The following is a 20,693-nucleotide window of genomic DNA, read 5'->3' as shown; positions in this document are numbered from 1 at the left end:
GGAGACTTATCCTGGTGTGAAGGCCCTGGTCCAATCCCCAAAACTCCCTCATCATCATTTTGGAGACTTTTCAATAGTAATGCTAATTAATGTTACTGGCTATGAAGAGCATAATAAACTGAATATGTGGTAAGCTGAAAGAGTTTTTCAGATAACAAAATGTACTTTAAGTTTCAAAAAATGGCAAGTGCAAGGTTGTGAGTTCAATCCTTGGTACCCCCACCAAAAAAAAAATAAATTTCAAAAACTTCACGTACTAATTTTCAAAGGCAATATGATGAAATTCAAAAAAAGCTTTCCTATAAAGAATATACACTATAATTTGGGCACTGGGAGAGACTTCAATTAATACTTTGATATGTGTCTGTGGTTACTACCACACACACACACAAAGTATCATTTTTTTAAAAAAAATTCAATATATCCTCTTCTCCAATGCATGGTAAACAAACCAGCAACCCTTTCTATCCAACCAAGAAGGATTCCAAAACACCAAAACAGAACAAAAATATAACTCTTGATTGTGGTTACCCCCAACTGTTAAATTTAAGAGGAAGAACATGCATTACTTGTATTCTTCAGTTAAGAGATTAAAAATCTACAAGACAGGCAGCATTTCATACCTCTAAAATCCCTTTCCTCTTCTTTTCTTCGCTGTCTGTGAACCCGCTTATTATCTGGAAGCAGTCTCTACAAACTTTGCTCCATTTCCCGCCATCGTACTCCAGTTGAGCTTTGTAGTCTGAACACTTCCAGCAAACCACCTGCAATTTTAAAAAAGAAAAATGAAGAGTGAAACATCACACTCAAACTTTTAAGCAACATTTCATTCTAGGTAATAATGACAAAAAGTTAGACAGCCAAGGTCGAGTTTTACTGGACTGAGCACACCGCCACGGGGCCACAGTGCTATCTGCCACTGGCTCTGCACATCATTTTCTCCCCAGCTTTTCAGAGCCTCTCCATCCAGATCCTGTTCTTCTGGATGCTCCATGAATAGTCTTCCAAGATGGAACTGAAGGTGCTCTCTGCCCTGGGCTTCCCCAGCCAATCTGGCCTGCCCTCCAGGCTTCCCTATGGTGAGGACAGAAGGCACAGCCACCTAAGCAGCTAAGGCAAGTCTCTTTCACCTCAGTTACTGGCTCCTTCCTATAATGTTAAGTCTCGCTTATACACATCTCCTAAATATTCTGTCAGTCATCTGTTTAGGTCTTCATGGCAATCACCTGAGTCCACGCTACTGGTGTTCCAGCGGGGCCTGTTTTTGCAGCCTCTGTGCTGGACCTCAGTGCATTCCTACTAGCTTCCAGTCCCGTACTTCTCTACCCCATTCCAAGTTTGTTTGTTTGTACTGGGGATTGAACTTACAACCTTGCACTTGCCAGGCAGGTGCTGTGGCACTGAGCTAAATCCCCGGCTTCCTCCAAGCAAATTTTCAAATGGGGCTGGATGTTCTCTTTAAAATGCTGCTCTGATGTGTTCCTCTTCTGTTTAAAATCCTTTAGTCTTTTGTAGTTCCTGATTAAGGAAACACTGCTAATCAGTGCCATAAAATGGTTTCCTCTCCTTCCTCTGCTCTGAATCTTCAGTGGCGGCTTCCAATTGCCCTTGAAATGCTTTCTCCCCTCTCTGCTTCAGCTCCTCAGTGGTCCTCACCCTTCCACACTGGCTTGACTTTCGCTTCCTCGAGGATGATGCCTCATCTTCCAGAACAGCACAGATGACTGTCCCTGTACTAACTATGCTCCCTGTATTTTTATTTATAGCACTGACTAAAGTTTTTAATTATATTATTGTGTGGCTATTTCACTGTGTGTCTCTTTATTAGGCTATAAAATGCAAGCAGAGATTGTCCTTGGCTAATTTGCTTCCCCTGGCACATCTAAAGAATGCCCACGAATGAACAGTTGTGTCACACAAACAGTAAGTCAAAAACCAGTCTTAAAAAAAGAAGAGGCAGCAGTGGTGATGCACATTGTAATCCCAGCATTCTGGGAGGCTGAGACAGAAAAATCCCAAGATCCAGCCCAACCTGGGCAAGATTTGGTCTCAATAATGAAAAATGAAGAAAGCGTCTAGAGATATAGCTCTGTGCGAAGCCTTGAGCTCAACTCACACTTTCAGGAAGTAAAAGGTGAAGAATAAATCTGAAGCAGAATAATTGTTGACCCAAGCATGATGGTACACACCTGCAATCCCACCATTTGGGAGGCCGAGGCAGGAGGACAGGCGATTGAAGGACAGACTGGACAACAGAGACCCTGCCTCAAAAACTAAAAAAAGCACACAAATAATATTTTATATCATGACACTGGATTGCCTTCTGCTGTGTTCATTCTTTCCTAAGAGAACTGATAAAGCTCCTCCAGATCACTGCTTCAAGTTTAGTTCCTCTCCACACTTTCTATTGTAACAGTGGGATGGCTGATCAAACCACATTCAAGTTTGCTTCTATACTGTATCACTGCTTTTTCTTACAGTGGGGTCGGAAATATATTTTTTAGGTAAGTAATTTAAAAATTCATAAATAGGCATCAAACACAAAAAAATATTTAAAAACATGGGCGTTTTTATGTAAGTTTATAGAATTACTGATAATAGTTGGGGATATAGCTCAGCAGCACAGTGCCTGCCAGGCAAGTGCACGGTTGTGGATTTGATCCCCAGTACCAGAAAAAACAAAGCAAAACCCAGCATATAGAAAAATTGCAAAAACTCATAGAATGGAGTCATTCTAAAAGTATATAAGACATGTTTGAAAAAAGAATGGCAAACAGCAAACGCTACCAAAAATTATCAGGCAGACCTTAGAAGAAACTTTTGGTAAAAATAAAGCAAAAGAAAGAAATAGAAGAACTAGAACAGCAGATTAACTACAACTGAGGAGAATAAAACAGATGAAAGTGGATAAAATGATTTTGCTATTTTTCATGTCAGCTGATGGCTCACTGTCATTCACTCAGTCCTGAAAATCATCTTTCTGGAAGTTGTTCTTGACTTCTTGTCTTTCTCAACTCTGAATCAGCTCCCTGTCATACTTAATTAGATCTCAGCATTCTAGGGTAGCACACTTGACTCTCGATGACCTGGCCTCTCCTTCTCTAGCGACCCACTCTTGCTGGTCTCTGCCCTGCACCTGTATCCAGCTATATCTCAAGTACGCCTTGAGTCAAGTGTGTAAGGGTCACTGGGGCTGCCACCCCTAGGACACCTGCCACCATCTGGGACCACAGCAACTGGTCTTGTTGCTCCTGCTCATTCAGAGGCAGCAGGATCAGCATCTCATGATTCAGTTTCCAGAAGAAAGCCCACTTCTCTAGTTGTGTGGCTGGGTTCATCCTGTACAAACTGCTCTGTGTATAATCTAGTGCAGTCCCCCACTTCCGCTTCTTCCCCCAAACCCTCAGGGCCTGCTGGAATTCTCCCTCTGGGCCCAAACCCTCTACATCCTTAGCGGGGGGGCTGCTTTTTCTCTCTCTTCACCATTTGCCCTTCTCAGAACCTCAGGGCTGAGAGCTGGGGTTTGTATCCTTTGACACTTTTCTTGCCTTCAGACGTCCTAGATACCCATTATTGCTCATTCTGTTCACTCCCCCTGCTGAGCTTTCCATGCCTCAGCATGTACTTTGACCCCATCAATCTTGAATTTATAGCTCAGGGATTTATCGCAATGCCGGGTGACTCCAACCTTCACCCAGGACTCAGTCACCTCCTCTGATCGAAGTCCCTGTTGCCACTCAGAACCATTGTCTGGCATCTTCTTATCTGTCCATTCCCATGGTCACTCCTGGACTGTGTCCTCAGCAAAGGCTGGGCCACACTGGACACGCCAAGTTCAGACAACCATTCTTTCACCACCACTCCTCGTACTTCTCGTTTGCTGGCCTGCAGCTCTCCACTACCATGCAGCTTTGAAGTTACACAAACCCTCCACCTACGGACTCCAGCATTTTCTTATCCTCATTGGTGGACCCTCCCGACCTCCCTAGGCAACTTGGGCCAGGGAGGGCAGCCCAGCCTGGGCAACTTGGGCAAGACCTTGTTTCTTAAACATAAGATAAAAAATGGCTGGAGCGCACACACCAGCTCCTCTGGGCATTATCTCCCTGTTTCTCGGGCCACACGTCCCCTTACTCGGCACCTCCCAGCCACGCAGATCTCACACCTGTCCCTTTGCCAGCTAGCCTAGACTTCCCTTATTCATTATTAACTCGCCTATGCAGGCAGCTCCATCTCTCCCACTGGTCTTTCTCACAATATAGGTTCTAGATGAACCCTGGCACTTGCCTTTCATGTCTGAGTTACTGCAATATGTTAAGAGAAAAATGACTGCCCTTTACATTTTAACTACACTTTAAATGGAGTCACTCTTCTTGGGCTGGAGAAAATTTTTTTGATACTCTCCACCACCCCTTTTCCTTTCTCCTCTACTTTCAGCTCAAACTGCCTCATTCTTAAATAAAAAGATAATATGGAACCTATATTCCCTCATTTCCCATCATGAAAACAAAACATCCAGCCCATCTCTATGTACATGTGCACCCAGCTTTCCCTCTCCTGCTATCATGGAGCATGTTCCCTTCTCCCCACCTGAAGCTTAATCTCCAAGGTACTGCGACTTCCATCTCTTTTTGTCTTTGCAAAGACATCAGCTCCCTCTGGGAGCCTGAAACAGGAGGATCGTAAGTTCAAGCCCAGCCTGGGCAACTTGGGCATTATCTCCCTGTTTCTTGGGCCATAGTCCCCTTACTTGGCACCCTCCAGCCACCAAGATCTCACACCTGTGCTACCTCCCCTCCCACGGTCAAGCTTTCCCACCTTTGGGCAACAGCACAAATAACAACCCCTTGAAGAGTTCTTTTTCCTAATTAACACTGGTTCCAAGTCCTCCCTTGGATCCAGAGGTTCACATACTCTATGTGAACCTCTGGATCACTTTCTTAGCCCACCAACAGTTAACGTGAGTCTCAGTTGTGTCTTTTCTGTGTGACAGTGGCAGCTGTATGAGGCAGGAACCCCTGGGTTCCCTGAGTCCTCAGTCCCACTTACATATCCGCAGGCTCGGCAGTGGTGCCGCCTCCTGGTCAGCGCGTTGAAAGACTCTTTGCATTTCATGCACATGGTCACTTCATTATCCCGGATCCACCGCGGGGCTCTTTTCCCTAGCTCAGCAGTCTGGAAAGGAAAGAAATTTTAACTCTAATGAGGGGAGGGAGGGTAAATCCCTGTAATTCCCCTTTATTATTTTTTTAAAAGCACTGTCACTAAATTGTGTAAGCTACGTTCTGAAAGTCCAGAACCAGAAAAAGAAATAAAAATTTCAAAGAGTTCTACGAAGTGTGAAGGTGGTACTCACCACCACCATCTGAGGGAGAGAGAGATTCTGCCTCCACAGTTCTGGCATTGCAAAGGGAAAAGGCTGGCTAATTAAACAATCAGATATGTCTTTTGCAAATGTAGAGAGATAAAAGAGTTTAAAGTTAAGAATTTAATTCAACTTACAGAAACCTCAGAGTGAATATCATTATCCTTTGCACTTGCATTTCTGAAAGTTTCATGCCTTTGATGAAAAGCATCAATAGTCTCTTGAAGGGCCTAAAATATAAGTGAAATTCAAAGCACACATTAAAGTAGTACATGAAAATCAATGAACAGACTTTATTAAATAAATACCTATGATGAGAATCATCTTTAAAATAAAACAAACTTGTTCTGATGACTACATATTAAACAGAACAATATCTGCAAATTCATGTACGCAGAGAGGGGTCACCAAGAAACCAAAAACAGAAGTCAGGCTTACCTTGATCCATTCTTCTTTGTCTTGCTCAGAACTAAAACAAACAAAATTAAAGTAAATGCAGAGAACATTAATGAACTGCACCTAGTGAATAAAGCTATGCTTTAACGTTGTTCCTGTCTGGAAAATCCAAGTTGGGAGGTCCTTGACTGCAATAAAAATTAAACAGAATCTCTGGCAACTGAACAAAACAATTCTTCTTAAACACAGTAACGGGCAGTCCAGTAAGGCTGGTACTTATAAACTGTGAGGCAGAGAGTTACTTTAGCTCCCATTAGTACAGTGCCTAAAGTAAGTTTAACCACCATCATGTTGTCAAGTCTATCAAGTGACTATGTACACCTAACATACATTACAACTGCTTACCTTTCAATTTTCTGAAAGACATGAAGGCTTTTAGAGCCTACTAGTCATAGTCTGTCTTAGAAAAAAATTACCTATATTTGAGAATCTAAAAATCTTCATAGGGCCTTGGAGAGCTATTTAACATTTCCTTTGAGAAACAATTTAACCTTATTTGCCTATTCCTAGGAGGCCTCCAGTAATATCATACTTAACTCACTATAAGTAAAACAGGGCAGACAGTGTAAGCATTTTCAACGTCTGCAGGAAGAAGGTTTTCACAGATTCCGGGAGTTTGTAAATCTCCTTAGGGAAAAAATGTCCTTCACTGTAGTCAAGTTTCCCTTTTCCAGGTAAGGCAAATTTTATATCCTCTCCTTTACAAGAAGTGTGTAGTGGGCCATTGTCCTATACTGTGTCTGAAATAGTCCCATAAGGAGACTCCAAACTGGGTAACAACTCTGAAATCTGAATGGTGTCAAAGAATGGCTTTATTTGTTGTGGTTAGAAGGCTACAGCTAAGTGTGACTTCCAACCTGAAAATGTCACCTGCCTCATTCCACAGGAAAAAGTACGCATGAGACAGCTGGAGGCTGGCCCCTGCAGCACCAATACAGTGCCCAGAATGCTGGTGGAGTCTGTCTCAGGGGAGATTCTGCTTACTGCCCACCTGGGGCCTTCACATCTACTCTCAAACATAAAACCAACAGATATAAAACAGAAAGCACTGCCCTACTGCCCTGCCATACCACCACAGCACTGCTGCACTGCAGGATAGTCACTTCTTAACCGCTTGTAGTCTTTTAAAGCAGACACAGAACCTTGACAAGACTTTCATAATGCCTTTTGTTTTAGTTCTTTATTCATGATAGGTTTTTCTAAGTCAGAGCCTGCAGCACAGATCCCACTTTCATTGCTTGAGACCTGAGTGGCTGGGCCCTAAATCCTGCTATGGGGTAGAATAATCATTCCCTTCGAAGTCATGTCCTCCACCTTTTAATTTGCACTTGAATTGTTACCTGCTCTTTTTCAGAGCAATTTCCTGTAATGGGGAAGGAGTGTCTCAATAGATATTCTTTGTGAGAAATCAAAGAACTGGCTATTTTTTCAAGCTTTTTCATTCTGCCGTATCCTCCCAAACTGAAATTGTACCCATTTGTAGATTCCTGGGCATAGACAGATTCCTGATAACATTATTTATTCTACTGTGAAAGTCAACGCTGACAAATTCACCTGAGCAGTCACAACCACATGCCCATGTGCAAAAGAACAGGAAACTCTCGGACCCTGCATGGCTTCGGGAAGTGAAACCTCTAGAACCAGGATTGGTACTGTGTCACAGTCAGATCTGACTTTCGGGATATTCAGATTTCATGATTCCAGGCCTCTTCCGGCTACATGGACAGCTGTCTTCTAAAGCAGATCATTTCAATACCTAATGGCACGTTAACTTCCAGAAGTCTAGGCCCAAGGAAGCCAGCCATGATCTGCACTGCTATGTTCCTTCCACACCTCCCCCAAGCACAGGCACGTAGGGAGAAGAGCAGCCCATGCGCCATCCCCTAGAGGTCCTATGCCACGGGCCACCTTAGCAAATAGCCTCCTTCATGATTTCTACAACCGTGGCAGAAAAGCCACTGTCCTGACCAAACGCCCCAGCAAACATTTCTGTCTCTGGTAATGCTCCACTCTGCCCCAGGACTGCAGAGCCTCTGGAGGACTCAGTTTACTATGGATTATTCATCAAATAAGCATTTGTGGGCCAAAAGGAAGGAGGAGGGACTGAGAGATACCCTTGTCCTTCAAGTCTGAAGATTCTAACTTGATTGTAACACCTGTCCCCAGAGTACTTTGTCACTCTTAGGGAGTCCATCAGTTGACTGAATGCCAAGTGTCTACAGACCCTGCCCTGGGCACTGTGCAGGAGCCAGAGCTGACGTAACATCTGTCTTTCAAGCACTTCCCACTCTCCATTTCCATCCCATCCGATTCCCAGAGGTCTCCAGGAGTAACTCAGCGCAAACCTTGCCCTGATACTTGTTCTGATGTTCTCAGGAAACCCCGTGACAGGCACAATTTTCGTACCTGGCCTGCAGTTCCAGTGTTCGCTCTTTCCCAGACACCTGGAAAGTATGTGGATACTCTTCATTGTGAGTCTCTATGATTTTCATTCCATCAATTCCAACCCTGTTCCGCACCGTGAATTTTGAGCCCACCAAGCTGAATTTGGGCACACAGTACAGCAACATGTTGTTGAACTGCAAGGAAGCACAACATATCAATAAACAGAAAAAAAAAAAAGAAGAAAAACTGACCAATATTACAAGTAGCCTTAGAAAGCCTACTGGAGTGTCCAGAGAATATGGTACTTCCTATGGAAACAAGTCACTACCACCCTGACATTTTACACCTGTATTAACAAACATCATAGTCTCAAAAATTTAAAAATATATTTTCCTTTCAGGGCTCAAATATTTAATTAACATTTACATAAAGCAATTGCTTTTTTATATGAGTGCTTCACCAACAATTTGGTAACAATAAATTCAGTCACAATTTACTGAGGATCTTTGATGTACTGGCAGTTGAAGTCATTTTGTGTGTATCTGTATGTTGGGGGGAGTACTGGGAATTGAACACACAGTCTCACGCATGCTAAACAAGCATTCTATCACTGAGCTACATTACTATCCATGAGCTGGAGTTCTTCAAAGGTAAAATCCTTACCACAATTTCTAATTATTGTGCCTTACAAGGCAAGCACACAATAGCTGTTAGCAGAGTAATATTAATTTTTTTTTTACCAAGGTTTCATGTGTCTTTTTTTTTTAAAGGAGTCAATTCATTAATTCCATCTACATTAGCACATTAACTTTATCTAAAACAGCAAATCACATGGCCAAGTTCTCTTTCTTTTCTTTCCTCTTTTTTTGCTGAGTAGGAGGGTTGGAAAGATGCCAGGTTGGTCTTGAATTCCTGGGTTCAAGTGATCCTCCTGCCTCAGCCTCCAGAGTACCTGGGATCACAGAAAGGTACTACCACACCTGGTTTGCCAAGATCTCTACTTTTCATGGTATCTTAGTATTCTTCAAAAGTGTAGCCTTATAAGTCCTTGAATCTTACTACCTATGAAAAATTACAGAAAAGCTATCAATTTTATCAAGAGTTCTTTAAAGATAGGGCCTTATTTTTCATAAGATACACTTTTGATATGAAGGACTTTATGTTGATACTAAATCAAATTATCTATCGTGCTCTATTTTCAGGTCAACAATGGACAGCTTTTGCTAACTAGGACTATAAGGAATATATTAAAGGTTCACATAATATAAATTTCCAATGACTTTGTAAAAACACTTCATTTTGAGTATGTCAGAATGCAACTAAATATTTAGGTTAATTCAAAATTACTGTACGCTTACATGTATCTTTCTAAGATAAAGAATAATTAGGAACAAAATTTATCTTTGAAGATTATTTTTCCAACAGCATGTGCCTTAATTCCACGATTTTTATTTTACTTCACTTTCTCAACTTGTTACTTTTCAAACTTTCTGTAAGGCTTCACTTTGAGTAGGATTTCAGCTGAGTGTTATTTATTAGTGCAGGCACAGAGGCTCTAAATGTATTCAGTCCACCATCTACACACACGCACATACCTACACACACGCACACACCTACACACGCACATGGTTTATGAGCTGTGTAAACTCTCACTCCTTAGGATTATCTGCAAACATCATGGGACACAGGGAAGACTAAGCTAGGCAACAAAAGTGAAGTATTTACAACAGTGCTTTTCACATACAAGGTGCTTTAATTCAACAAGCTGTCGAGTTTTACGCTCTTCTGGGGTCTGGTTCTAGATCTTTCCTACCAGACTCCCAGCTTAGTTCCATGCTGTCTTTCAAGATAGGAAGGGTCCATGCAGATTGAAAACATCCTACGGCATTTATGTGACTCAGCCTACTGCACTCATGCTGAAAACACATTTCTCTCAGGTGGTTCCTCGTTAGTCCTTTTATAAAGTCCTATAGCCACTGACATCAATTTGAATTCCACACTGGAGAATACAGAAACAAAAGTGCACTGAATACAATTTTAAAAGGATCTCAGGGCCACAGATTGACATTTCTGGGAGAGGACTGATACCTTTCACTGTCCACCTTGTCCCCAAAATAACAGCCACAGACTCGTCATAGTGCACGAGATCCGAAAGAATTCCCAAAGGTTTCCGTCCGCCTCAGAGTCGCCTGAGGGATCCTGTCTACTAACTCTTCAAGACACTGTTTATTCCCTTTTGATTCCTGGCCTCCTTAGGTGGTGAGTTGGCCACCATGGTGCACAGCGCAGGGACTACAGAGCCATGAGGAACAGGGCTCACACTCTGATGCCATCGATGGTACCAAGTTGTTCTATATGCCAGGTGACAAAGGCAGTGTCTGACTCTTCTGCTCCTTCTGTTTGGCTTTGTTATTTTACAGAAAGGTCAGCATATGGGCATGGAGGCTTCTAGCATTTGCCTTCTGTACTTAAACTCTCAGAAGACGACAGACCATCTTGTAGATCTGTTTCTCTTTTCTCTCAATCATGCTTTCAGGACTACATTCTTCCTTGGTGGGACTTCATTGTCTAAGCTACTAGTCACTACCTGTTTACCTTAAAGAATCCAGCCTACAATCTACTGCTAGTCACTACGGTTCTTTTATCAGAGTTAGAAATGAGAGCTCTTACATGATAGAAAATATTGCTTATAAAAAATGAGACCGTGTAAAAAGTTAAAGAACAGATCTGGTTCCATTTGAGAGTCTTTCTTCTGTAGCAAAAGTTTCCCTCAACCCTGGACTGCCCTTAATACTGAAATAAGTTATTCTCTTTCACCATAGGAGGTTTCTTTTCTTCCATGCCCAGAGCTCAGGAGTGGTGCCTGACCAAGCAATTGCCTACTGCAAGAAAACCAATCCAAATCCTAGGTTGTGACAAAATCTAGAAACAAATCTCAATCTTAAAGGGGAGGTGGGGCTGTTCAAACACTTCAAACCCTTCTACAACATATTTATTTCACTGCAATGATTCAATTTTCTGTTTTCACCAGAGATAATTACATAACATTTTAGAAGGCAATTTATATTTTTGAAGGCAGTTTATAGCGCCTGTTATGTGTTCAAAGTTCAGATAGGTCAAACGAAACTCTTTTCAGGCTACAATGAAACAAAGAACAGAACTACTAAAAAAGGTCTAGAACAAAAACTCTTCAGTCATTCTGTGAGATAATTTAGCGGTTTATTTTTCAAACCTTCAAATGCCAGTATGGTGATTTAGTCAACAGAGAGCCCTACATTAACATAAAGCAAAACAGTACTGTGTGAAGGCAAACAGATATGCAAACGTGGGAAAATAATTTAAATGTAAAATTAGATTCTAAGTATAATTTGGCTTTTCAGAGTAGGAAGCAGAAAACTAGCCCTCATTTTCTTCCTAGAGAAAGAAAAAGGAAAAAACTGGTATTTATGAGGTTGCTACTTATAGGAGGACAAGATGTTTCCAAGGGTAAATGTGACAAGTGGTCTCAGTGCAGGTGGGTGAAGTAAATGAACACTACACTGGATATGCTCCCAGGACCAGCACGGAAGGGGTCATGGTTTCCTGCCACGAACCCTACTTGGGAAGGCACTAGTGTGACAGGTCTGAGAGCTGGGAGGAAGTGAACCAGAAAATGAGATAGGTGTCACCGTCAGTGTCCCTGAATGATGTGTCCTCTGAAGGCTCTTTGCAGTCTCTGCCAAATACCAGCTTGCTTAACATAGTCAGTCTAAAATTATTCCCAGAATAATTCTCCATTGTGACATTTAAATCAAAGCAGTTGCTGAGTCACAGAAATTGGTTTCGAACCTAAGACACTCATTCTGAGCTACGCCTCCAACCCTTTTAAGTTTTGAGATGAGGCCTCACAAAATTGCTCAAGCTGTGTTAGAATTGCAATCCTCCTACCTCGGTCTCCCAAGTGCAGGGATCACAGAAGTGCCTGACCATGGTCATTCAGAACTAAAAGTTTAACTATAGCGACTCTAACACTGATGAGGAAGAGGAGAAAGGAAAAGGACTTAGCATGTGAGACATACACACAGAGCAGACATGGATTCTCAGGATTTGGGCTGCAATAATGTGTTAAGGGTGTCTTGATGCTTTGACATCTTCAGGCCTTGCTGACACTGATGGGACTGATGCTTCCAGGGATATTCAATTCCTTGAGATACTAAACGACTCTTGTGGGAGCACATCCTCCAGGCAGACACCAACCAACCCACAGCCAACAGCCTCAGCCTCTCTCTCCATCAAGCTGGGCCACTACTTCCCTGGCCTTGTCACCAGAGGCCAGTGCCGGACAGCAGCCCTAAGCCTGTGTGTCCTATGTGTCCTGTGTCTTCATTCTGCCTCAGTGAAAGGGCAGAACTCTGAATCCTGACATGATTCTAGTATAGCCTCAGTTTCTGTTCTTTAGCACAGATGGGGATTTTCAAAGTTAACCTGAGTCATACCTATATATTTTCTGGTAGCGGGGTGGTGGGGATTGAACCTACGGTCTTCACACTAAGCTATACCCCTGGCCTTTAATTTGAGATAGGGTCTGAGTCACTAAGGTGTCCTAGCTGGGCTCCAATTTGTGATCCTCTTGCCTCAGCCTCTCAGAGTGCTAGGATTACAAGTGTGTGCCATGCTTAGCTAAAAAACCTTGTGGCCACTTCCCTCTCCACATTGGCCCTAGGGAAACACTAATTACATCCTATCTCTATGAATATGTACATTCTGGACACTTCACACACAGCGGTATCTAGGTTCATGAACTCAGTTCTTCCCATGATTCTGGTCACAAACCAAACTGGATGAGGAGAATCAAATCAAATTTCCTTGTAAGGTCAACATTGAACTTAACTGTTGAATTTGCAACCAGAATTGCGAAAGAATTGAATTTGTGAACTGAGGCACTGGCTGGACTCATACAGGTCCTGGCCTTTTGTGACTGCCCTTCTTTCACTGGCAAAATGTTTTCAATATGCATTTCAGCCCATGTAATGCATCCACATTTTCCTTTTTGTTGACCTACAATACTTCACTGCATGGAATACACGTTTTGTTTATGCATTCAACAGCTGGTAGACATTTAGGTTGCGTGTTCTTTTTGGTTATTACAAATAATTCCACAACATAATATCAGTATACAAGTTTTTTTTTTAAAGTTAAACAAAATAGAAAGTTAAACAAAATAGGTCACATGGTAACTGAATGTTCTTTTCCAAAAATGTCTGTGAGACACTGAGCATTTGTCTTCTTGATCATTAAGTTTCTATACAGTTTCCTTCCAAAGAAGGTTAGTAAAGGCCAGCACCAGCTCCTTAGGCCTCAAGGACAGCTCTTGTTACAGCTGGAGAAATGCCTGGCTGGCCGCAGGGAGGTCGATGCCTAGGTAACACTTTGAGCCTCATGTCTCTCTCTGTCTCTTAGCCTTTTGTGGCAACAATAGCAGCAGCTAACCTTTAGTGACTTTCCATGGTAGCTCACTCTGCCAAATCTAGCCAGTATTACAACCTTATCATCTTATTGGATAGAAAAAGAAGTCAGAACAAATTAGTGTATGTGGAGAGAGACTAAAAAACAATGGTCCAGAGGCCCCAGCAAGAACTCTCACACTAATTGTCATTCCCCAGAAGTGAAAGAAGGGACACGCATCCACAGCAGTACAGAGGAGCTGTGTGGCAAACTTACGTCCTTTGCCCTTAGAGATTTCAGACCCAAGTCAATTACCATCACATCCATTGTTATTTTTTTTAAACCTCAGAATGACTAAAAATAGTGATTACAGGGAATTAGGAAAACTGTTGCCAGGAAATAGTAATGCCAACAAGATATCCAGGAAATGATACTCATTAGGCTGTGAAGAGTGAAAGGAAAGAGAAAACTGGAAAGAAACAACAGAGGATTTCAGAAAGTACATCACACCCCACGTGCACACACATCAGAGAAGGCTAACTGGCTGTCAGTATGTACCACCAGAGCAGACCTTGCCCACAAAGTAACTCCCACTTACTTCAAACACTGTCATAGGTAGAATTCTGCTAGTTAGTGTTGGCTAAATGAGGTTAGATGAATAAGCAAGAATTATACTTTTTTAAGACATATATATATATATATAACAATTTTAGTAAACTATTTTTATGCAACTATGACATTCATACTCACTAAGAAAAGGTAGCGTTCTTGTGCTGATGTATTTCGAGCAGCTAATTTGAGTATCTGTCCTTCTTTTATTAGTTCATTTGAAGGATTTACAATGTCTTCTTCTTCTCCCAACATTTCATAAATCTCTAAGAGTTTCTTTAGGTTTTCCTGGAAAATTTAAACACCAAGACCAAATGTATGGAAGTTTGAACTTAATGACCTAAATCCTACTATGATTTTAGCTAAAATCTACATCATTTAGAAAGGATTGGGGACAGGCACACAACTGGGGATATTAGACATCAGTAAACTGAACCCTAAGAGAGAAGGGGAGAGGATTACTCCAGGTAACACTAGACCTGTGTAAACATTCTTTTCTGTCCACCTCTTTCCATTTACTTTGGTCTAGATCTACTGATGATATTAGGCTACTACTGACACTGGCTGACCTGAAGGCTTCCCACTCTTCTGGAGAGCACTTACCAGTTTTCTTATTGCACTATTAGAATGACTTGCTGCTGTAGATATAATTTCAAGTGATTCTAAATGGGAAAAAAAGAAAAGTAAATAAATATGCATTGTCCTTCCTGTGCTGCTAGGTAATTAAATAATTTACATAATAAAGAAATCTGAGACCAAAGGTACATGCAAGTAGCAGCGATTTTTGTTTACAAAAAAAAAAAAATACTTTCCAAAGCCCATTTGTAAGCAGATTACTTAAACTTGAAAATGTCCTTATTTTATAAAGTCATGCACAGTTATATTTAATTCGTAATAGACCTTGGAAATCAATAAGCACTATATAGCCCACTAGGTGCAAGGTACCTTGCCAGGTACTTCTATATGTACACTAGTCCCAGCTGATTTGCCACTATACTGTGGTCTGAAAATATTATATAGAAAATTCCAGAAATAATAATTCATAAGTTTTAATATAGTACACTATTATAATAGCTCTATTTTATTATTAGATAATCTCTTGTTAGGTATCCAAGTTACACAATAAACCTTATCATAGCTATGTGTGGCTAGGGGAGAAAAACCCTACAGTACTCTGTGTAACATGTAAGTGGGATTTAGTACTATCTGCAACTCCAGACATCCAGGGGCCATCTTGGAGGTATCCCTGCAGTTAAAGGGGGCTATTAAATGTCAATTCTTACGTATCTTTGAACTGTAAGTCTGTGAGCTGCATTTGGCATATAGGAAATACTGGTCAATGTCTTGCTTAAGATCATTCAGCTGTGACGTTGTAGGGTCAGATCCGAACCTTCTGATGAAAAGTACTACATTTCAACAGCTGGACTTCACTAGTTTTATGAGCAAATAAACCATTAAGCATAACCAAACTTTGGGGAAATGCGCCCACAGATCAAGCCTGGGCCAGAAGAAAGCAAATCTTCTGAAGCCAGTGTTAGAGGGTTCTGTTGCTGGGATGAGTGCAGATGAGAGCGGGGAATGGGAATTCTTGGCATGGCCATGGTGGATGCTCCAGGACTGCTACTAAAGAGCTGTGGAAGCCAAGGGCCCCCACTGGAGCCACCCTAGGGAACACCTCTCAGCCCTGAATCATGTCCTACTTCTCCCTTTTCTTCTGTCCTGTGAACTGGCCTTGATCCTGTTACCACAACAACCCAGTTCCTTCTGGACTACAATTTCTGTTGTCTTTGCACTGCTGAACAGAATGTGCTTTTGTTGCTTCCTTTTTTACTTTTGGGGCCTCTGAAAACCCTTTTTTTGTGATTTCCTTAGAATTTTAAGTAGCAATGGGAAGTCAAAAAGAGTAATACAATGTTCTACTATGCCAGTTTTCTTGCCTTTAATATAGATATCTTAGGGAAATGCAGTGTTTAAATATCAAAACCAGTGCATTTCTGTTTAGATGATGGGGAACTACTCAGATTTGGGCAGTTCTATGCATCCAAAACAGGACGGGAAAGACAAAGTAAGATGGGCTGAGGCCACCACAGGGGATGAGTTTGAGGAAGAACAGAGGATGCACCATCAAACACCACTATAACTGCCCCTGAAACCCAGCGCTGAGGCCACACGGGGCAAGGGAAAGGGGCAGTACACTGCAGAAGGGGATGGAAACGGGGGCGTTCCTGAGGTCACTGAGTCACTGGCAGGGTGGACACAGTCTGTGTCAGGAGAACACCGAGGCTCTGAGACCAAAGAGATACTTCGTATTTCTCACCTCTTATCCCAAGGGCCACTCAAGTAAAAGGCAAGGAGTTACAAGGGGAACGAAACAGTGTCAAGGACTGTATACCAGCACTCTGGGGTTTGCTGAGTATCAGGCCATTTCTATGAACTTTCTCTCATCTCCTTTATGGCTGATTGATTTTTTAGCCTGCATCAGAGGGCAGGGTGCGGCTCAGGGGCAGAGGATGGATTTCACGAGAGGCCAGAGTCTAATCCCCAGCACAAAAAAAGGAAAGGAAAGAAAAACTGCATGACAGAGCTAAGTATGACTGAAACTCATGGGTCTTAATAAGCCTGTCATTTAAATCTAATGAAAAAAATTAAAGACAACTAACAGAATTGTAATAATTCTCCTGATACAGACTGTTCCACCCTTGGGGAAAATGCTATTCATTAGACAACAACAAGCAGCGTTTCCTGATATAACTCTGAGTAGGTGAAGCCAGCGTGGCTGAGGTTTTTTTTTAACCTAGTAACTGTCATTTTAGCTTCCTTGGCTTGCATTCCCCTAGCTAATTAACCAATCCCAAATGCTGTGTTCCTCCTGGGAGGAGGTAATTGAGGCCTGCTGTTCTCAATGTCTCTAAGACTATTGTTTTCTGCTTCACAGTTGGTGATTATCATGCATCCAGAGGGCACCTGGGATTCCGGATTTGCATGGCTCTGAACTTGTGTTCTGGCTGGAGAGTGGCCTGCCTAACAGAGGGGACACTGTGGAAGAAGCTTTCCAGTGTGCTGATGGTGGTGGAGACAGCACTGTTTCACCATAGTAGCCACAGGACATCTCTGGCTTTAGAACACAGGCTGTGCGGCCACAGAGTCTCCCCACTGTGGAGGGGGAGAGAAGCAGGCATTTACTTTTTGCGTCGCTCCAGTCGGGGGAGTCCGAGGGCAGCTTCCTCAGGTAGTCCTTCAGAAGCATCTCGTAGCGGGGGATCCGCTGCACGGGCTCCAGCATGTGGTGCTGCAGAGTCAGGCTCCCACAAATCTCCTGCTTCTGCAATGAACAAGGGTTCCAAGACACATTTCAAAATTGGGCTGGCGGGCCTCAGAAGTCACAAGTTTGCTATGAAGGGTAGTTAAGCATTAATGACACATGGGGTGCCACCTCCTAAAATGTTCATTTCTGAACATTTTAGCCCAATCTACAAAATCATAATTTATGTGGAAAGAGCTGGAGAATAAGCACTTAAAACAAACAAACTCATATTCTTATAAAATGAAAATTTGGAGACCACTAATCTAGTGGTCTCCAAGAAGAGAAAGGAAAAATCAAGCAGAATTTTAAGCAAGAAAACACCAGGTTGCTGGCAATGACTTCAGGTAGTCACAGCTAGGCTTTGTGAAGACACATTCTGCAGATTTTAAAAGATCACCTATTTAATGAGGTTCCCTAGGTCTAACTGTATGAAATGACTCTGACTTAGCAGAAACAATTTCATAAGATGTTCATTAATGTCATTTCCTCTGAACTAAAACCAAGACTCCCTGTGGGAGAATGATGAGATCTGGGTATCTTGTTATTTGTCTGAGAATTTTTTGTCAGGTCAAGGCATTCTTCTTCATTAGAGACCAAACTCCATTTTGCAGACAAAATTAGCCTGTGCCACTTGCTTTCAGTAAGCTGCTGTTACCACAAGAAAGGAAAAACAAGATGTGCTGTTGGCTGTGGTCCATGTTACACAAAGCAGACACCCCATTAAAATACTCACTGAGCTCACACCAAGACCATGGCACTGCATTAAGACATGGTTTCTGTCTGTGTCCAAAGCACACAAGCAGCAACAGGCTTCACAGGCAAGGGGACACTCAGCGACTGCTCTGATGAGTGCAGGCTTTGGTGGGAAGAAAGTGGAGGAAGACAGGGAGCGGGCATGATAGCGGTGCAAGACACATATTCAGGGAAGTGACTGAGCATAAACAAGATAAGCATAAGGACCCTGGGAATGAGGAGGAAAAGGAACACATGGTCATAAGGTCAGGGACCGCCAGTTTCACACCGACTGTAGATGCCTACTGACACAGGGGAGCAGATTATAGTGAGGCAGACCTGCTACTGCTGCAGCAAGGCTCTGGGAAGGAAGTGGGGAGACTTAGTCTGGAAGCTGCTGTTGTTGGGGGAGGTAGGGGGGAACAAACTTACTAAGGGCCTGAAATGGCCAGGGAAGCTGAGGAAGTAGCTTCCTTTAATAACATACAAGATTCGTTTTACAGATTTAATTACCTCATTTGATTTTTCCCCAACAGATCTATTAAATCTGTATCTTCAGGAAAATACTATTAGTGCCAAAATTTTTATACGAAGAAACTTCTTCCCAGAGAAATCAGAAGCATTTCTTAAGGTTGAGTGACCACACACAACAGATCAAGCTTGGTTTGTGGGTTTCTAGTCTTCTGCTCGCCACAGCCCAAGGCATTTATTTTTGCTATGGATAAGACAGACAGTGCGGAGTTTGATACAGCAGCATCACCATCATCTTTTAGTAACTACTGTGCAGCAAGCAGTGTGTTAAGTAAGCACCTTGAACAAACACATTATCTCTCAGACAAATGAACATACCCAGAGAATGAGGAGGTCAGGTATGATGACACACTTGTGTAGCCCCAGAATTCTAGGAGGCTGAGGCAAGGGGCTCACAAGTCCAAACCCATGCCTAGGGAACTCAGAGACTTAGCAATACTCCACCAAAAAATATAAACATGCTGGTGATGTAGCTCAGGGATAGAAAGCCCCTTGGTTCGGTCCTCAGTATTGGAAAAGAGGAGGAGGAGACAAATCAAAGATAAAGCTGTGATTAATGAGAAAATAATGGTGTTGTCTAACCCAGTCACAGGCAGAATTGACACCTATGCTGCAGAAGGCATGAAAAGATGGAACACACACACACACACACACACACACACACACACACACACACATACGGAACATGTCGACTCCATCTTGACAAGGTCTCCTGCCTTGGGGATTGGGGGACAGAGGCCTTGCCTGACGCTCCCCAAGCATGTTTGGCAGGACAGCATTGAGGATGGGACTGTGGAAGGCAAAGCTCGGCTGGGCCTGTGTTTCAGAATCAGCAGGGAGAGCAGAGGAAACAGTCCAGGAGTCAGTGTGCAGAAAGGCACAGGTTCAAGCCTGAGAGAAAGATGTTACGGGAGAAGTAGAGAGGCAGACAAGACTGGGTCAGGATGCTGGTGAGGCCTCCCTATTAGACACAGCCACCAAACTGGGTAACACTGGCAGACCACCCTTTCAGCATTTCAGGAATCGATCGAGGGTGTACAATCTAAAGAGCATGTATGCTTTCCAAGCCCCACAGTGGAAACAGTGAGACTGTGGTGCTCGGGCCCAGGCAGACTCAGCCTCCTGCCCCCATCAACGCAAGGAAGTCTGTCCAGGGCCACTTGGGCTGCAACCCTTGCGAGTCCCTGATGAGGTCGGGAGAGAGGCACCTTCAGACAGGACGCTGCATGATGCACACAGCCTGGCTGTCATAGTGGCATCTCGGAGCAGAGTGCAGGAAAAGCCAGCAGAAGTCACAGCTGGAGAGGGGACGCGCTGTTTTGGCTGAGACTCCTAATGGTCAGCTTGCTGCCGAGACTACACGTGCACAGGCCTTGTGAAAAGACCCTGTGAGCTGCTCTAACCTGGTCCCTGGCCCCACAGCCAGGTCCTTCAGCACAGGACTGAACTCTGCTGGTTCTAGCAGGGAGCACCCCTGCCCATCGCTGCCTGGCTCCTAACCGCACAAGCGGAGGCTCATGAAACACACAGGACTAGCCAACAAAATCTTTAGTAGAGACAGCAGCAACTGCATACCATGGGGCAAAATATTTAATAGATTTAGTTTAACCAAGTTTTAAAAAAAGTAAGAAAATGCAGTGTAATCATAACCACTTTTTTTTTTTTTGAGATAGAATCTTGCTATGTAATTCAGGCTAGGCTTGAACTTACCATGTAGCCCAGGCTGGCCTCAAACTTAAAGCAATCCTCTTGCCTCAGCCTCCTGAGTTCTGGGTATCACAGGCATGCGCCCCCAAGCCCAGACTACAACTACTTTCAGTAGGGGAAAATCAGAATTCAGTATTGCTATGCTAGATTATCAGAAAAGTTCATGAGTCAGCAAAAAAT

The 20,693-nt window shown here is 42.9% G+C and overlaps 1 protein-coding gene across 4 annotated transcripts in view; it reads right to left on the bottom strand.

Moving 5' to 3' along the window:
* The window catches only part of Fgd4 (FYVE, RhoGEF and PH domain containing 4), a 209,940-nt gene that overhangs the window by 17,507 nt on the left and 171,740 nt on the right, over positions 1-20,693 (bottom strand). For all 4 annotated transcript variants that reach the window (XM_003466772.5, XM_063254527.1, XM_013149317.3 and 1 more), the window contains exons 8-15: positions 17,423-17,561; positions 14,843-14,901; positions 14,381-14,527; positions 8,228-8,400; positions 5,804-5,834; positions 5,503-5,595; positions 5,050-5,175; positions 624-764 (exon numbers count right to left, since the gene is read on the bottom strand). In XM_003466772.5, coding sequence (XP_003466820.2) covers positions 624-764; positions 5,050-5,175; positions 5,503-5,595; positions 5,804-5,834; positions 8,228-8,400; positions 14,381-14,527; positions 14,843-14,901; positions 17,423-17,561 — 909 coding nt within the window. The remainder of the gene's footprint in view (positions 1-623; positions 765-5,049; positions 5,176-5,502; positions 5,596-5,803; positions 5,835-8,227; positions 8,401-14,380; positions 14,528-14,842; positions 14,902-17,422; positions 17,562-20,693) is intronic.

Source organism: Cavia porcellus, unplaced genomic scaffold, assembly GCF_034190915.1.
Source record: "Cavia porcellus strain 051 isolate PalLab524CR breed Dunkin Hartley unplaced genomic scaffold, mCavPor4.1 scaffold_8, whole genome shotgun sequence".
Classification (NCBI taxonomy): domain Eukaryota; kingdom Metazoa; phylum Chordata; class Mammalia; order Rodentia; family Caviidae; genus Cavia; species Cavia porcellus.
This window is presented reverse-complemented; position numbering and strand designations above follow the sequence as displayed.